Here is a 20,324-nt window from a genome sequence, read left to right on the forward strand (position 1 = left end):
GTTCCTCCCTTCTCTTCCCCCGAGGAACCGCCACTGGTGACATTGCTATCAGAAAAAGATGCGAAAAAAAATGGGACTTTTCTTAAAGAAATAGTGCAAAGAACCAATCAATATTTAGATTTGGTATTACTTTATGCATTGTATCAACTTTTTTTTTTTTTTAATAAACGTGATCCTTTCATGTACACAAATTATGAGTCAGTTTCTAACCTTTTAAAGATATGCATTTATTATCCGAAATGGGATTGGACCCTTTTATTTTGGTTAACAGAGGTATTATTTCTCTTTTAATCTCAAAGAACTCTGAATGTAGTAAGTATTTCGAGCTGTAATAATCCGTGGTGCTACAGCCCACGAGGGGCCTAGACCGACCAACCAGCTGCTGGCCTCATGGCCACATGCCGAAGCAGAGGTGGACGATCATCCAACCAGAATGGAGGTATCGTGTGGTTAGCACGATGAGCCCCTCAGCCATTATAGCTGATTTGGGTAACCAGATTTCGCTACCAATCGTAGCTTCCCAAGTGCATCACGATGCTGGGTGGGCACCGGTCTCATACTCTGGCCGAAATTTCATGAGAAAATTTCTTCTCCCATGAGGACTCGAACCAGCGCACATTCCGTAACGCGAGTCCTAGGCAGGATGCCTTAGACCGCTACGCCATGGCGCAGGACATATTAATATATACAGGGTGTAAAATTTATAGGCAGTACATATCGGTCTACTAAACAGAATATCTAATGAAATTTAATTATATCTTATAATTTTATTTTAAATAAACTAATAGAATTTGCGTCTGTAAGTACATTAAACATAACTAACATATTTTTAGACATAAAGATATTCATAAGGTGACTTGTTGTAACTGAGGATATAAAAGAGTAATCAATTGTGTACTAGCAAATACAAAAATAACTCCATTTGACATTGATACCCAAGTTTACCGAGGATTTGATGTATCTTCAGAGCACTGTTTTCGGATTTCGAAAATAAATCTTCCTAAAAATTGAATGAAGACAGAACAAGTATTTAAAGTCATCTTATTTTAAGATGTTAGAGTAAAACAATATAGATTACAATCAGTGCTCATTGTTAATATTAATGAATAATGAGAAATTTTGAAAGATACTGTCATTTCATTGATTTAGTGTTCTGCCCTAGGGCAGGTCTTTCACTGCAAACCTTGCTTTCTCCAGTCTTTCCTATTTTCTGCCTTCTTCTTTGTTTCCTCATATGATCCATATATCTTAATGTCGTCTATCATCTGATACCTTCTTCTACACCGAACTCTTCTCCCGTTCACCATTCCTTCCAGTGCATCCTTCAGTAAGCAGTTTCTTCTCAGCCAGTGATCCAACCAATTCCTTTTCCTCTTCCTGATCAGTTTCAGCATCATTCTTTCTTCACCCACTCTTTACAACACAGCTTCATTTCTTATTCTGTTTGTCCATTTCGCACACTCCATTCTTCTCTATATCCATATTTCAAATGCTTCTAGTCGTTTCTCATCACTTCGTAATGTCCATGTTTCTGCCCCAAGCAATGCCACACTCCATACAAAGCACTTGACTAGTATCTTCCTTAGTTCTTTTTTCAGAGGTCGGCAGAAGATGTATCTTTTTCTATTAAAAACTTCCTTGGTTATTGCTATCAGAATGGTGTTAGACCTCATATTGCAAGAATACTGATCATCTCTTTATAAGTGCTGTTTGAAAAGTGAAGAAACAGCAATGTCATTTGCCTTGCAAGGTCATCGGATCTTTCAATGTGGATTTTTTAAATTGCGAGTATTTGCTCTTCATCCTCATAGCTTTAATAAATTGAATGTAGCATTCGTGAAGAGATTCTGTTAAGCAAGTTATGATGAACATGTGCAGGAACACGTAAGAAGAATGTGGCTATCTGTAGGATGTTATCTTTAAGAAATAACTCTCATGTAATGTAAGTGAGAAATTGAATAGTTGTAACATTTTCATACCTGTATCTTATGTGAAAATAAAATTTAGTTAAAGTTGCATTACAGTTAATAAAATCGTCCGTTCTTGCTTTCCAGTGTTACGAAAAAAAAGTGACCAAACAGATTGTGATAATTACAGATATTTATCTAAAATAATGTGCCAAAATAATAGGTAAAGACTGTCAGCAATACAGGTGACATTATTATCCAAGAGCAGAATGGTTTGAAAAGGGAAAGATCATGTTTAGTTGAGTATTTTCGATCTCTTAACATAGAGAATTTAATATCCTTTGACATTATCAATAGAGAAAAATTATGGGAAATTATTAGTAAGGGCATTCTGAACTAGAGTTAACACTACTCAAAGTATTTGAATGAGTAACATGATAAAAATAAATGTTGGAAGTGGTATACCATATTTGAGGTTTATAAAGAAATCACACGTGAAGTTAGACAAAAATGCCTGCTATCAACATTTATTATATGGGAAATGCCTGTTATTATTCGGTTGAGAAGCTTTTGTCATCTAGTCTTCTGTCAAAAAATCTGAAAGTTAGAATTTATAAAATAGTTATATTACCGGTTGTTCTGTATGGTTGTGAAACTTGGACTCTCACTTTGAGAGAGGAACAGAGATTAAGGGTGTTTGAGAATATGGTTCTTAGGAAAATATTTGGGGCTTAGAGGGATGAAGTTACAGGAGAATGGAGAAAGTTACACAACACAGAGCTGCACGCATTGTATTCTTCATCTGACATAATTAGGAACATAAAATCCAGGCGTTTGAGATGGGTAGGACATGTAGCACATATGGGCGAATCCAGAAATGCATATAGAGTGTTAGTTGGGAGGCCAGAGGGAAAAAGACCTTTGGGGAGGCCGAGACATAGGTGGGAAGATAATATTAAAATGGATTTGAGGGAGGTGGGATATGATGGTAGAGACTGGATTAATCTTGCTTAGGATAGGGACCTATGGCGGGCTTATGTGAGGGCGGCAATGAACCTCCGGGTTCCTTAAAAGCCAGTAAGTAAGTATCAACATTTATTGTCAATCGATGGTTCAACCAACCGAGAACAGACATTTTGACGAAATATCTTTCAATGCACTCTTTTTTGGTGATAGCTACATCATTTCATCAAATTCAGAAAACTTGCAGAAGGCTATCTACAAATTAATAATACTGTGTTGCAAAAGAATATCATTTATCAAGTGAAACAAAAGGTTTTGGGTTTTGGGTATTGATCATTTAAGAACAAAAATATGTATTATTAATGAAATCATAGAACAAATTAATAATTTTGATTATTTGGGATGTAACAACTCGTACCAGAATTTGAATGATTAAAATAAACAGGTTTCTAAAGCTTATTGTTACCTGTGCAATTAAATGTACCATATTAAAGAACGTAAGCAAAGTAACTTTGTTAGAATCATATATTGTTCAAAGCAACATTTACTTATAGAGCCGAAACTTGTGTGATAACAACAGCAAAAATTATGAATTGACGCAGCAGAATTGAAGCTACCAACAGATACTTTTAGTGGGCTATACATTAAATGACTACATGAAAAGTGAAAACGTTCCTATGAAATTAGAAATACGTATTGTACTGGAAACCATTGACAATTACAGATCAAAATGGTACGGCTATTTACAGAGGATAAACATTGTATACCTTTTAAGCTGCTTCACTACCAGCCTAAAGGAACTGCAAGAGTGGGAAGATCAAAGAAATGTTGGCAGGAACGACTTTGAAGCTTTGAAGATTGAACAGACTGTAGGGTGGCAGCTCGAGGTAGTGTTGGGATTAAGGCATTTTTTTGCAAACAGGAAGGTTGCAGGTTCGATTACCAATGGAGTCCTGGGTTTTGTCCATTGCTCTAATCCTTCCAGCAGCACTGTGGCCCTATAGTTCACTCAGCCTCTAATAGGAATAAGTAGGAGGAGTATTTCTTTGCGAGTAAAGGACTAATGTTGACTGTCTGTAAAGCTGGGAGTCTTAATCTTCCACTATCTTATGGATCTCCATAGCCTGTAATAGGGATAATTTTACCTTTTACCTATAATATAATAATCTGTGGCGCTACATCCCGTGAAGGGCCTAGACCGACCAGCCAGCTGCTGGCCTCACACCCACATGCCGAAGCAGAGGTAGACGATCATCCAACCAGAATGGAGGTATCGTGTGGTTAGCACGATGATCCCCCCAGGTGTTATAGCTGGTATTCACAACCTATCGTAGCTCCCCAAGTGCATCACGATGCTGGGTGGGCACCGGTCCCATACACTGGCCGAAATTTCATGAGAAAATTTCTTCCCCCATGAGGACTCGAACCAGCATGCATTCCGTAACGCGAGTCCTAGGCGAGATGCCTTAGACTGCGACGCCATGGCGCGGGACACCTTTTACCTATATTGGGTGGTAAATTTGAATTCTGCTACACTCTTCCAAGTTTGTTTCTATACAATTTGCTTTCCCAGAAACACTGATCATTTTCCTGACTAGAAGTAATGTTAATAAACCTGATCTATTATTTATTCATGACGGAGTTGTTTGGATCTGCCTTGTACAATTGAAATGTGGTTGTTTAAATTTTGGAAATCGTGTTCCACTTAAAGCATTGCTTAATATTATTGTTGTGTTATAAATTTCAGTGTGTCCAGCTTGCCTGATGTGGCGGGGGGTGGGGGTGGTGGTAGCGGCAGTGGTGTTCAGTCTACATCACAAGACATCCCCACCCTTGACTTGCTGTGGGTAGAGTCCAAATCTAAAAAGGCAGCATTGAAGGTAATTATTGTATTTGTACTTTGGTTGAGAATAAAATCTCAATATTATAAACTTAACAGATAGTGTAATTTTGTTCATTACTTACATACAGTATCTATGAGATTTATATAGAAATCTACTGTATTTACTCGATTATAAGACGCACTTTTGTTTTTGCTTAAATTCACCTTCAAAACTAAGGTGCAAGTTACAGTGAAAGGTGTGTTACATTACGTATAAAACTTATAACAAGATATACTGATACTAGTCACTCACTTATGTGCGTGTAATGCATATGAATCTGACAAACAAGTGTTTAGCATAAATAGATTGGTTCATATTTTGTATGTCCACGTATGCTAATGTTGAACACTATTGGCAAATCACTGACAAAACATAGTCATGTGATGTGAAAAGTATGGTTTAAGGTCAAGCTGCAGAAATTCATTGTTAACAAATGCAGTATATAGGATGGACCATAAGTAATGTAATTAGTTTCAGGGGGTTATTCTTTGAGATATTTCAAACAAAAAAGTTTAATACAATTTTGTTTGTTTTTACTGCTTTTTCAAGATAAAAATTATTTTATATGAAACATTTCATAGCTTGTTTTGGGAAAGCCATTGATTTAATTCCAATAAGCTCAGTCACTTTAAGAAAGCAGTGTGTTACGATAATGAACAATTGAAAGAATTTTAGTCTTTTCCTTTAAATGTGCAGACATTTGGTCTGAACAAATGTAACTTTTTGTTCTGAAAAGGAATTTTAAAATCAGACTTTAAGATGTCGAATTGCTGTTTAATATTATACATACTTATTACAAACTTCTTGCAGTTTCAGTTTTTGATTTGTTGGGATTTGTCTCAACTTATTTTACAAATCTTTGTCCTCTAGTGAGTGGCTTTTCTTTTTACCTTCACACATGATTGCAAAACAGATACTGAGTGTCCTGCAGTTGTTTTGAAAATGTTTGGAACATATCCCGTAAGAAAGAAGATCTAGCATGTAAAAATAGAGCATGCTTGCTCTGTGTTCACCTGGGCTATGAGAGTTTGCTTTCTTATTGGTACGAGTCCTATAACCTTGAGATCATTAGTGAAAGATTAATATCTTCACTGTCACATGGCTTATATGTTCCCCATATCCTGCAGCTGACCTTGAGGATTGTTGGAATTTATTAAAATGTATAAAGCCCTAAGACAAGTCATGTTAATTTAAAATGAACTTGCCGTACAATGGGTGGATCGCACAGCACAGGCAACCAGCGCCTGCTTGACATACGCAATGTAAACATCACATTTTTACCTTACTTTGCAATGAGAAACTTACATATTGCAACATCAGTTTAAACTGTGACATTGCACAGAGAACTCACGGTACAGTACTTGAAAACAAACCAGCTACAGTTATTTTCTTCGCAGTTCTTGTGCTTAAACCAAGAAATCCGACTATTTCAGAGAAGATGTCGCACACATCACATCGTTGTTGTGTTCTTGATATTTAACTCCAATTACTACGCACTAAGGATCAAAAGTAATATTACCCCATTTGACTTCTGGGTGTTGCCTATAATATCTCCATAACTAATCATTATACTGTGACGGTTCCTATCTCGAATTTCATCGCCACAATATCCTCTATCACGCTCCTGTCTTCGAAGACTGCATTTAGTATTCACCCTGTATATTCAGGGTGTCATTCCCCATATTTATATATTATAAAGTATCTTCCATTCAATGATAGCTCTGTAATTATCTTTAAAATTCTGTTTCCGACATTTGGTCATTTAAACATTTGTGAATTGGTGGGAGTGCTGCAATAACTTTATTAAAACATTTATTTATTTATTCTGGTGTAGTTAAGGCCATCAGGCCTTCTCTTCCACAACACCAGGAATACAAATACAATAATAGAAATAAACAGAAAAAAATACACTATATACAAAGTAAAGCTACACAAAAAATAAAGAGAGAGAGAGAAAAAAAACACTATAAACAAAGTAAAGCCACACAAAAATATACACAGGTTGCAGTCACACAAACTTTAAATGAGTGATTAAGTATCATAATTAATTGTATCGTAACTAATTAACTAACATAAACAAGAAACATGGAATTTTAATCTAGATTAAAAAATAAAAATAAAAACACAAATCAATACTTCTAGCAATACCTAAAAACATTAACTAAGACAAAATTTTCCAATTTAATTTTGAATTGTGATAAAATCCGGCAGTCCTTGACGTCATTAGGTAACGAATTCCAGAGGTGAGGTATTTCTACAGTATAGGAAGATGAGTATAAAGATGTTCTATGATGAGGGATAGAAAGAAGTGCTTGATGTCGCTTTCGAAGATTTGTAAGAAATTGAGAGTGCGATAACAGATAATTCGGAGTAGAAGTATGCATGATTCTGAACAGAAGAGACATTCTCATTTTGTTTCTCCTATTTTCCTTGCTATCAAACATCACATGTAAATACGTACTTTTTTTACACATCCTATTTTAACTTTATTTAAAAGCCACTTTTCTTTTTTGCTCTGTATTCCACCATTTTTGCATATTAGTATGTTTGTTTTCTGCGTGTTTATTTTTATATTCCATTTTTCACAAAACTTAGCAATCTCATTGATAGATTTCTGGGCTGACATTGTTAAATGATCCAGTTGTACAGTAATCCCAGAACAGTTACGTTTAATATGAATGGACAGTGTTAATATTAACTTAATATATCATTGATATACCAGTAAATATTAAATAAATAAGCACTCAGATTACACCCTTGCTTTAAATCTCTCACCTTTTTAATTTGTTCAGAAAAATCATCTGTTAATTTAATTTTGAAATCTACTTCTTTAATATATTGATTTCATATTCTCTATCAATTTTGTAATAGACCTGCTCTTTTCAATTTGAAGCAAAGCTTTTTTCTGTTAATTGAGTGGAATGCTTTCTGTAAATCAGTAAGCCAGCAGTACATATAGCTCCCTTTTGTATTCATGTATTTGTTATTTATAGTCTTCATAATAAAATATTATCGCTAGTTCTTTTAATTTATCTAAATCCACTTTGCAACTTTATAGTGATTCCGTATTTGCTAACCAGTTCCTTAAAAGTCTTCCAGATAATAGGTCAGAATAAATCTTTCCCAGGAAAGATACTAAAAGTATGACTCTAACTCTCAGGGTCATTTGCATTACCTCTTCCTTTATAAATAGGTGATAATAATATGGCTGAACTCCACTTTCTGGAATTCTATTTTTATTTCTTAATAAATTGAACATTTTTAATAACAATTTAGACCTTTTAGTATTTTTACTCAATTCTTTCCAACATTAGGTCTATCCCTACGGGTTTTTTTTTTCTTATCCTCTTTAATAGGTCTATTTTTAATAATTCCTATAGTCCTCGTCTAATTCTTCAATAACAGAGAACTATTGGAACATCTTGTGGTTCTATGTACTATACTTACCTGTTAAGTGCACACAGCACTGTCTGGACACTGCAACACAGCCTGTGTGAATTGCAACTTACCAGTATTGTACTCTGATGTTCTTGTACAGACTGTAACAGTGGAATCTGTAAGCATTCTCTACAGGATGTATACTGTTTATTATTGTTTCTGTGATTATTCATATGGTAAAAGTTCTCTAGCTGTGTTACAGTTCATGGAATTCATAAGAAGGGTAACCTCAGTAATTTCCTATGTGTAATAATTTTATTTTCTTACTGAGTTTGTGCTTAATGTGAAATAAATTTATTAGAACAGCACCAAAATACAACATTTTCAATAATGTACCATGTTACATTGTTCTAAAACTTAAAAATAGTGTATAATGCTCCTCTCAGATTACAAGTTCGCCCATCAATATTTCCCCAACCATTAGACTCTGGATATAGATATATCAGATTAAATCAATGTAGGGTAATTCAATCTAGATTACCCTGAAGTATTTTGCATTCGTCTTGGAACACTATATAATAATGTATACGTTATTGTCTTCATTATAGCCCAATAAGTACAGTAATTCATCTTAGTAACATTTTAAATTGTGTTTGTAGATGTATCTGTTTGTATTACAGATTTCTCATAATTTTACGTCTTATTTTCTTTTAAGCTAGAGAAATTGGACACAGATCTGAAAAACTACAAGTCAAATTCAATCAAGGAGAGTATTCGACGAGGTCATGATGATTTGGGTGATCATTATTTGGACTGTGGTGATCTTTCCAATGCTCTCAAATGTTATTCTCGGGCACGTGATTATTGTACCAGTGGAAAACATGTGGTTAACATGTGCCTTAATGTCATCAAGGTATGTTGTGCTTACCATATGTTTGTCACTTACTTTGTTAATAACTTAAGACCAGAATTTGTTACCTTTTGTAAAAAAGTTCGGCCTTTCTTGTTGAGAGGTGAGATTGTTGCCTCTGGACCAAAATATCGTGGGTTAAAACCATCCAAATGAGATCGATTTTTAAGTAAAAGAATAACCTCTGTGTTTACTATAAGAATAAACTAAACAACCACGAAGTTAAGTAAAATTCCTACATTCTGGTTTGTTTTGTTAGGCATTCCATAGCATGCTTTGGAAAACCTGCCTACATCAGGTCAGAGTTTGACTTCGATACATTTCTCGACCTGAACCAGTATGCATGCATATCACGAAATTTATACACCATGCTATATGATTATTAAGAGGAGAAAAATTCGCTCCAGCACCAGGGATCGAACCCGGGTCCTTGGTTCTACGTACCAAGTGCTCTAACCACTGAGCTATGCCGAAGAGCACTTGGTATGTAGAACCAAGGACACGGGTTCGATCCTTGGCACCAGAGCGAATTTTTCTCCTCTAATAATCATTGTTATCATAATAGATATATTCTGTAGGACCAAAAATTAATCTTTATGTAGATCATGCTACATGGTAAATTATCCTTAACAGTTACACTTCCAAGATCCAACTTTGACAGAATTGTTTGAAAGAACATTTTTAAAAATTTGGCTTGAATGTTCGGTTAATCTTCCTTCTACAGTATAACTCTATCACAACCAATGTGAAGAATAATCAAGTACCTACTTTTTTTCCAATAGGGTTTCTGGCTTCCAAGCATGAATAAAAAGCCTGCAAGGAAGGCTTGGTTTTTTAATTATTAATATTCCTTTTCTTCTCTTTGTGGTATGGTCTTCATTTTTCTAAATTTCATCACAGTAATAGAAATTTCGTTTTTTTTTATCCTATATGGTCATCATCAATTTCGTTTCCATAAGGCAACATCATATCTATCTAAATCATATTCATGATGCTTTTTGAAACTGAAAATACGAAGCCCAACATTAATTGATAAATTTTTCTTTTAGTAAGAGAAAGTAGGGCTCTCTCGAAGTGCAGATGATTTGTTTTTAAAGGAAAATGCATGTATTTCAACACACAGTGCACATTTACAAAACTGTCACATATTTTTGAAAGAATTTTTCTCTTCATCTTCTTCACTAGAATTGTTTATAATTTATTTTCGTTTAATTTCTTACATCAAAAATGCTAGATTCAGAAATATCAGAAAATTCAGATGTCAGTTTAATTAATACTACGTCTATTATAAAACAGTCTGTGCAATTTATTACACTGTTATTTAAATATTTATCTGTACAATTTTGGTAACTTTATTTATCCTAGAAATAATGAAAGTCTGGGATTATGAAATAGACTGTCTCATAAAATGGGTTGGACTTTCAATAAAGCACATACATGTGTCAGAGAATAAAGTGATAGATCAATTGCCCATCTATTTGTGTACGAACTTTAATACTGATTATTGCTATTTAAATTTAAATAATACCGAAAAAAATTTCGTTTATAACAAGCCCAAGTTTGGTCTCATGTGGTCGTGTTCACGGAAGGATCATTCTTACAGTGAAAACAGATTGGGCGCAGCTTCCATTGTAAAAGGAAGCAAAACTACATTAGTCATAGCTCTTCTATAGTTCTGAAAGTGGTAATTATTGTCACTTCCATTTAATTACTGACATATAGATGATCTCATAGCTTAATATAATTTTCTCTAACTCTACAATAATGGTATTATTGAATTGCAGTGTTTGTTACTTACGAACGTTGTTCTGTTTTAGAAATGAGACATTGTTTACAGGTCAGTGTGTATCTGCAGAACTGGTCACATGTTTTGAGTTATGTCAGTAAAGCTGAAGCAACTCCAGATTATGCCGAGGTATGGATTATAAAATACTAATTTGTAGAAATGTATTATTATTTGTTGTTATTTTTATTTTTATATCCTACCTTGGATTTGTAGAGATTTTCAAAGTCCCTTCAGGCGAATTCTGAAATAATACGAATTGAAAGAGCCCAATGCCTCCTTCTCAATCATAATTAACTTTCACCATTACTTCTCTATCAGGTGATCTGTCGTAATAAGCCTCCACTAACAAATGTGTCTTTGTGGTGGGCATGGCAGAGAAATTTGGGGGGGGGGGGGGAATGTTGTTGTGGACCTAGCTAAGCTAAAGTGGAAAGGATTTGAAGTTACTAATATTAAATTTCTGCAAGGAAGAGGATATGCATTGGCTGGACAATTAAAAATCGTCATCTTAGAGAAACATTGCCAGTATTTGAATAAAATATAGTAGGGACGTCAGCAACCAGTGCAATAAAATTATGTACCTGTAACTCCCATCGGCAGCAGCATAGACAAGCAAGTGCTCAGTTACTGCCAACTAGTAAACATCATAGCTAGTTATTCTGCATATTATGAATTTGCTTATTATTGTTAAAACATATTACAGTAAAACCTCGATAAGACGCTGTTCAAGGGACCGGGTGTAAAATGCGTATTAACCAGGACCGCGTATTAGGCGGGTATACTAATTTTGACTTACATACAGTATCTATTAGCATTATTCTTTATTGAAATACATGATTCATGAAAGGTAATACAGTATTACTCCATTATGTAAATACTGTACTGTACGTCAAAGACATTTACAATATATACTTTATTTAATTCTTTCGAAAAAAAAAGGCCTTATAGTTTTTTGCCATATGAGTGTTCTCCAAGTCTTCATGTTTACCACACTTCAGTTTCTGCTATTAAATCCTTCCGACATCGCAGCTGTAGTGATTGAGTCGCGATTTTTTATTATCGTTCTTAATGTCGATGATGGGATTCCTAATGCATCAGAGAGTTGTTTCTGAATAAGAGTATTGTTCTCATCGTACTTTCGTAAGATTTCCAATTTTTCCCACACAGAAAGCGCTTTTCGTTTAACACTCATTGTAATCACATTCACAGACACTTCAATTCACTAAAGGACAACAAACTGCCCAGCAAAAATTTCCAGAATTTTATTATGGCCGAGTGAGGAATGCTGTTCGAGAGAGAGGGTTAGCAAGAGGGTGAGGTATTGTAACTGTATGTAGGCTTTAACCACGCAGATAAGGAGTCGAATAAGAGAGCGTAACAAGAGAGTGGGGTATACTAAGGTATGAAGTATGAAGGTTTAAATGCGCAGGTAAAGGGTCGAATACCAATACTTTTCAGGTTAATGGCACCAGTGAGTTCAATGACCAAGATGTTCCATTGCTGTTACAGTACATTGCTGAAAATTACATCGAAACTATTCCACAAAAACAGTGTATTATGCGGGACTTGAGCACAACGAACGGGGTATTTTATAAAGGCGTTATATATGAAATGTGCAGGGACTGGACAAAAAAAAGCATATTACACAGGATAGCGTAATAAGCTGGCGCGTCTTATCGAGGTTTTACTTCATATTGAAAATTATATTGTTTTGGATAACATGTTGGTAGCATAAACCCTCTTCTGTTAAAGAAGTCAAAATCATATTTAAAAAATTTGGAAATATGATTGCAGCTAACATTTAGCTGTATATTTTATTTCACTTCTTTTAGCATGTAAGGGTCGTATATATACTCTTTTTATTCCAGATTTTACCATAGTTAAAGTCACCAAGGATAAGATCTGGCAATTTTTGATGGCGATATATCATGAACAATCTATCTTCAAAAACCTGACAGAGAACCCCTATCGAATTTTGTGTAATATGTGCTGTGGCACCTCTTTTATGTAGTAATTATGAAATTGCCCTTCTGCAAGTTGGTCAAAAGAATAGATCAGAATGTAGTTAATATGTGCCTTAGAATAAATAATTTGTCTTTTTTAAAATCTAAGATTTTATTAGAGAAATATGTATACCACACCAGACACCAGAGGGAGTTGAAAACGAGTTTCCAACACCTATTGTTACTTCACGTGTTCATATTAAGAAAGCATGCAGATACTAAACATCGTCTTTATTCCTTCTTTGTTACCAAGGCATTGCTCTCAACTTACAGAACAGAATTATAATCCGAGAGAATTCATATAATCTAATAGATGAAACTATACTTTATCATTGAAGAAAGTTAACTGTGACGCAAGATAATTACACACTTTCCAAGAAAACCAGATATAAAAATTAATTCTTTTTCCATAATCGGTATTTGTGATATCATAAACTGGGTTCACTCTGTGAAATAAAATATCTGATTTTTAGCTGTATTTCGCTCAGTGATTTTCACAATGTACAGTTGCCGAAATAGGGACTTGGACATATCATTTGCAAGCATTTTTCATGTTTTGTCAGTGTAGCATTATGTCAATTGAAGGGCTCCTGCAAAAACGAGGTAGCTACACTTTTACAAATTTGTGGAAAACTACAAAAAAAAAAAAAAAACATTCTAAAAAACTGAAATTTTAACTTAGCTTCTTTCCTTTTTCAGAGTATGTCCTAGGTGCCTACAAGTTTCATTTTATCACTCAATCATTTATTGTAATAAGCAATTTAGGAGGAGTAAAATATAAGAAATAATGGAACTACTCCCTTTTCGTAGTGAAATTGGATATCATTAGCCACATTTTGCACTGAACACACAATTACTGTGTCAATATAAACACAACACATATAGACACGCATACACACACACAGGTTGAACTGTAAGTAATGTCATTAATTTCAGGTAGTTATTCTGTGACTTCAAACAAAAAAAAGTTTAATTCAATTTTCTTCCTTTTTCGAGATAAAAAATTGCTTTATATAAAACATTTCATAGCATGTGTTGGAAAAGCCATTGATTTAATCCCCAATATACTCGGTCATTTTAAGAGAGCAGTGTATTATGATAATAAATGATTGAAAGAATTTTAGTTTTGTCCCTTAAATGTGCAGAAATTTGATCCAAACAAATATAACATTGTAAAATTCCTTTGCAAAATGAAAAATTACATTTGTTGGGATCATATTTCTGCACATTTAAAGGACAAAACTAAAAATATTTCAATAATTTATTATCATAATACACTGCTCTCTTAAAATGATTGAGCATACTGGGAATTTTAAATCAATGGCTTTCCCAAAATACACTATGATATGTTTCATATAAAACGATTTTTATGTCAACAAAGAAGCAAAAATGGACAAAATTGTATTAAACATTTTTGTTTCAAATATCTCAAAGAATAACTGCCTGAAATTAATGACACTACTTATGATTCACTCTATATATAGGTCCTGGAGCTACCTCCTTTTTGCAACAAAACAATTGGGAACTCAGTTCCAATTTCACTGTAACTTACTACTAAATGTATTATACAAATCTGGCTTTCAGGTAGTAGCTCCCTGTAAAGCAGGTTTGTATAATTTCAAGGAAAAATTGTTCCGGGGCCGGGTATCGATCCCGGGACCCTTCGCTTAGCGCGCGAACGCTCTACCGACTGAGCTACCCCAGGAACTATACACGACACCGTCACAATTTTTCCTTTTTATATGCACACAACTCACATGAGCTGACAAGACGCCAGAACTCAACTGTGAGTGCACACAATTACTGTGTGACTTTAAATTGTGGCTTTCTGTTAACGTACCTCCAGTAACGAATGTATTATACTAATCTGGCTTTCAGGTAGTAGCTCCCTGTAAAGTAGGTTTGAATAATTTCAAGGAAACTGTGTCGTGTATAGTTCCTGGGGTAGCTCAATCGGTAGAGCATTTGCGCGCTAAGCGAAGGGTCCCGGGATCGATACCTGGCCCCAGAACAATTTTTCCTTGAAATTATTCTTACTACTAAATGCTCGGAATCACACCATCTTTGCACTAAAAAGTCGGGCATATTTTTTAACGTATGAAACAAGCAGAATGTTAATTTCACCAGAAAGTGGAGCCACCTCCTTTTTGCAGGGAGCCCTTCAATTGTTCTCTTTGATTTCACATTTTTTCCTACCTTATATTTTGAAACATCCCTAGGAAAGCTGTATCACTGGAAGTAATAAATTATTACAGCTATATAACCTGCCTTAAATGTGTATAGTATCAGTAAATGCCCATTGTATTGTTCATTTCGTGAATGTTTAACATTGTATCTATTTTAATTTATAGTTACATGGTAAAGATAGCAATCAAACAATTCAGACTCGACTGAAATGTGCAGCTGGTCTGGCAGAGCTGGCAACCAAGAAGTATAAGTCTGCAGCAAAACACTTCCTTGTAGGAAACTTTGACCATTGTGATTTTCCTGAGTTGTTATCTCCAAGCAATGTGGCAATGTATGGTGGTCTTTGTGCCCTAGCAACTTTCGATCGCCATGAACTTCAGAAGAATGTAATTTTTAGTAGGTGAGTACATTTTTAAAACTCAAAATTACAGACATGTATATGAAATGTGTGCAACAGAGGTCTGCATCGGACTTTTCACTCGAGCGCCAAGTAGTTCATAGCATAATCCGATAGGTAGTGCACATGCATGATGGGTAAAATTGTCACAAGCGATAAATCCTCTAACGGTATAAGCCAAGCGTTAGACATTCGTTCTTGTTACAGTGATGAACTGTGTAGTAACATCATAGATGTTTATCATTTCAAAACTTTGCAGTGTTTAACTAACCTCTCCATAGTACAACTACAAAAACTTGCTTTAAAATGTAATATAAATGTTGTAGGTAAATGGTTTTTTTTAGCACACAAGCGTGATTTTGTTTTTGCCACATCTGATAGATGTTATTGGATATAAATGTAATTATTATAAACGGAGAACACAATCACAATAATGCAAGAAATGTATCAAGTTTTCTAGTAATAATAATAATAATAATAATAATAATAATAATAATAATCTGTAATAATTAGTGTATCAATCTTTGTGTCTGTAACAGTTGTGCAGCATGATTATTCGTTTTATTATATTTTCTGTGACGTTATCTCTGTACTAATATTGTTATAAATCTACTGCTATGTCAATAATATTTTGTAAAACGTTTCTACATTGCTGCAGTATATAGGCGGAACACTATGTATGGACCTATCGTATTATATATGTGGTAAATCAAATATTGAATAATTATTAATTAGCAATAATAACTGTATATCGCAGTTTTCCATACTATTTTATTTATAACTTCATGTTCCTGTTTTGGTATGTTCCATTAAACGTTTGTCATAAACGCAGAAAATAAAGCCTTATTTTCACCATGTGAGCAAAACATATGAAGGGTACACGGGAAAAACGATCAAGGTCCATCAAAAAATTGAAATTGAGTTAATAATGCTATCTTATAGTGTAAAAGAAGTACTATCATGTGGTCTAGCTAGTAATAAGAAATCATTGTTCTTGACATTCCACTATGTCAATTTCTATTAAATACACACATAACAAAGTATTAAGTGCTGAAACTTTAAAATTCGTTTTTCTCGAAACTTTCTAAAATGGACCTTGATCGTTATTCCCGTGTACCCTTCATATGTGTATCTTATCTGTCGCCTTCCATACAAGATAAGACATGTCGGTGAGATGACCTTGTACTGTGCTTCTATTTATTACGAGCGTATCACGACCGATCGTATCTCACTCGAGGGTGCGACACTCAACCGGGTTCAAGCGAGCGATTTAACTCCAATGCAGCTCTCTGGTGTGCAAGTTCAGTATTCTTGGAGAAGTGTGTCTTTTTGCATGTGTATAAATCTTAATTTGTTTACATTGTCGTAGAATAAACAAAAATATAAATGAACTTATTTCAATGTTTCAGTTCTTTCAAATTGTTCCTGGAATTAGAACCACAACTCAGGGATATTATATTTAAATTCTATGAATCCAAATATGCGTCGTGTCTCAAATTGCTGGATGAAATCAAGGTAATACTTTTTTATTCTTATTGAAAGACCTACCTTTGGGTAGAACACTATGAATTAATAAATGTTTTTATTTTAAGCTAAGGTTTGTTGTCAGTTATGTTCTAAGTGGTTATTTGAAATGAATTGGGATTGTATGTATGTTATTGTTCATGCTTTTCAGGATAACCTGTTATTAGACATGTACATTGCTCCTCATGTCAATGCACTGTACACTCAGATCCGAAACCGTGCTCTCATCCAGTACTTTAGTCCCTACCTGTCAGCAGATATGAGAAAGATGGCAGCTGCATTTAATACCACAGTCCTAGCGCTTGAGGACGAACTTATGCAGTTGATCTTAGATGGTCAAATTCAAGCACGCATTGATTCACACAATAAGGTAACAATTTTAGTATTTCATTTTCTTAAAAGAAGATCGACATATTGTTGTCATTATGATGTCACAGAATCTACTCTGATTTGCTTTAAATATGTCAGCAATCCTGCAGGTCATGGCCTTCGTGTAATATTGCTTATTGTAGTTTGTGTTTTGTTTTATTCTGAAAACCATTTGTTCTCAAAACTGACGACAGATGGATTTTGAAAAATAGGAAAATTATGTAAGAAAACTGATATTTCACTGAAAACTACTATTTTTCTAAAAGGTTCCAAGCTTCAAAATGAGGAGTCATTCATTAAAATCCGTTCAGCCGTTTTTCCGTAATTTCCATTACCAATTCAAATTATATATATATATATATATATATATATATATAGATGTTATTTGTGTTATATTATCTTCACACTCTGAAAGTTTCCTCACAAATGCATAATCAGTACATGAAAACTTCAAGAGTAGGAACAGAGAGAACTATATATTAGTGATTTCTGTCTCTTTCATAGATAAAAGTTTTTGATTATAATTTTTATATATGATACTAGTAATTAATGGAGAAAAATTGATTCTGGCACCAAGAATCGAACTCAGGACACTCAGTTTGGCGCATTGAGTGCTCTTACCATCTGAGCTATTCTGGAACCCGATCCATGAATGCATGGAACTCAAAAAATGTTCATTGTCATCCTATCCTGTTTTAGGCCTTCTAGTCTGTACAGTCTTAATTAGCCGTTTATTCAGTTTCCTAAACCACTTTTCCCGACTGAATTGAATTGAAAGAGACGGAAATGGTACCGAAAACGCGTCCTTGCAAGGGAGTTCAAGGCTGAGAAAAATTGAATATGTGAGCTCCAAGCCTGTAGGCCACTTGTCTCACTCCACTCTTCCCTTTAGGCTGGTAGTATATGAGTATTATCTTTTAATTCACAGATATTATATGCAAAAGAAGTAGATCAAAGAAGTACGACATTTGAAAAGTCATTGGCAGTAGGCAAGGAATATCAGCGGCGGACACGTATGCTCATCCTCAGGGCTGCTATGCTCAAACACCAAATTCACGTAAAGGTGGGTAATGCTCTTCATTATAAGTGTTATTGATGAAATTTATTTCTCTCAGTCTCTGTACTTACTTATTTTTGTTCTTACTGTGAAATTGTTTTCTTTGCTTTGCTTCTTCCCATTTATCTCGTGAATTGCAACTGCAGTAACTGCAGGTGCTCAGAACTGTAGTTGGGATATTTTATAGTCATAAGCTTTGTTTAAAAAAAAAATTAAATGCAAGTAAAAAGATTCTTAATATATATTTTGCTAGAAAAAAATGTATACAGTAGAACCCCGATTATCCGTCACTCTATTAACCGATTGGTGGATTATCTGTCTGTCTTTCTCACGCTTTTTTTCTGCAGAAATATATTAAGTACTGTATATTGTATTAGCACGTTATCTTTTCTAGATAGTGTTATTACAAGCCTTTTTCGTTACACAGTATGATCTGGTTTCGAATTGTCTTACTGTATAACTTCTATATAAAATGTTTTCTACGGGTGTCAAAAAAACTCTTGTGGTAAGTATGGTTGGTTGGTTTCTAATGCCAGGCGTTTGACAATAAAGTCATTTGACCTCTTGCACTCCAATATTTTTCAAAGATATTATCATGACCAGCCACTGAAGCACAGATTTTGAAGTGTTCCGAATCCATTTCTTGGTTTGAGTTGCACAATGGACAGTTAGGGGACTGATATATTCCAATTCTATGCAGGTGTTTGGCCAAACAATCATGGCCTGTTGCCAATCTAAATGCAGCTACAGACAATTTTCGTGGTAAATCGGGAATTAACTGTGGATTTTGATGCAGAGAGTTCCATTTTTTCCCTTGGGATTGTGTTAAGTATAAAAAAGTGTAAATAATTGAGTGGTCTAGGGAAAGAGAAACTGTGGCTCACCTCACATCAGAATACGGGGTTGAAATGTATAAAGTATGTCAATCTACAACACGAGACTTCCACTATTAATATATTTCTAGAGACAGTCATTACAAGGAATTTCCTTGGTCCTTAAAAACCCATCATTGACAACCAGACTTAAATTAGTGAACTTCTCAGCCACTATCTAGCGTGTCGAATAGAAGACTACGGACGAAATTACGAAAGTGTAAATATTATTCACTAAATTTACGAAAATCTTTTATGGTATGGATTATCCGATTTTTTCGATTAACCATTCAGTCCACCACTTTCATTACCATGGATAATAGAGGTTCTACTGTATCACCTTCACAAAACAAAAATCAATTCTAACAGATGTTTCCACTGTAGAAATGAAATTTTTCCAACTCCCAAGCCAGCATAGAACAGAAAAAAATGTGTGTGTGTGTGTGTGTGTGTGTGTGCGTGCGTGCGTGCGTGCGTGCGAGTGTGAGAGATTGAAATTGAAATTGCCCTCCTTCATGTAGGCAGTCTTGGTCACTTCTTTCGAAATTTGCATTAACACATTGAAATTTGTCCTCTGAAATATGGCGAATTAAGTGTGGTTCGATTTCACCATCATGAAAGGTACTCAATTCCATTGACATTACCTACATCGCTGATCAGAGACCTAGCTTAAGTTGTTGTACTAACGGTGTTTTATAGGGCTTAAGGTGCAGTAGTTTCGTACTTACGTGAACAGACTATTATTATTATTATTATTATTATTATTATTATTATTATTATTATTATGAAGTGTGGCACATTTATGTAATAGAGAAATTCTGTACATATTGGTAATTCTTATTAATTGTTACTTCGACATATTTCAGAGTCCGCAGAGAGACAGTGGACAGGGTGGAGAGATGTCAGTAGCTCCTGGAAACAGCACTCTCGCAACGCCCAGGAATTGAACACTTCACCCTCGTTGAAATGCAGTGGCCTATTGCAAAGTGACAAAAAAATTAATGGAACAAAAGGATTTGTAATGTGACAGAATTACAGCCCTATAATAACGCCCCAAACATAAGAGTTCAGGGTTGAACATTGGATTA

General features: G+C 34.6%; 1 protein-coding gene and 1 non-coding gene across 2 annotated transcripts in view; one reads left to right on the forward strand and one right to left on the reverse strand.

Annotated features, from left to right (window-relative positions):
- LOC138703763 (COP9 signalosome complex subunit 1-like) overlaps nucleotides 1-20,324 on the forward strand; it is a 65,557-nt gene that overhangs the window by 12,012 nt on the left and 33,221 nt on the right. Inside the window, exons 4-9 of the mRNA XM_069831921.1 lie at nucleotides 4,618-4,750; nucleotides 8,847-9,044; nucleotides 10,879-10,956; nucleotides 15,182-15,417; nucleotides 16,824-16,929; nucleotides 17,090-17,097. Coding sequence (XP_069688022.1) covers nucleotides 4,618-4,750; nucleotides 8,847-9,044; nucleotides 10,879-10,956; nucleotides 15,182-15,417; nucleotides 16,824-16,929; nucleotides 17,090-17,097 — 759 coding nt within the window. The remainder of the gene's footprint in view (nucleotides 1-4,617; nucleotides 4,751-8,846; nucleotides 9,045-10,878; nucleotides 10,957-15,181; nucleotides 15,418-16,823; nucleotides 16,930-17,089; nucleotides 17,098-20,324) is intronic.
- On the reverse strand, nucleotides 14,463-14,536 carry TRNAS-GCU (transfer RNA serine (anticodon GCU)). Its single transcript has one exon. It is a non-coding gene; the product is annotated as a tRNA-Ser (tRNA).

Source organism: Periplaneta americana, chromosome 7 (assembly GCF_040183065.1).
Source record: "Periplaneta americana isolate PAMFEO1 chromosome 7, P.americana_PAMFEO1_priV1, whole genome shotgun sequence".
Classification (NCBI taxonomy): domain Eukaryota; kingdom Metazoa; phylum Arthropoda; class Insecta; order Blattodea; family Blattidae; genus Periplaneta; species Periplaneta americana.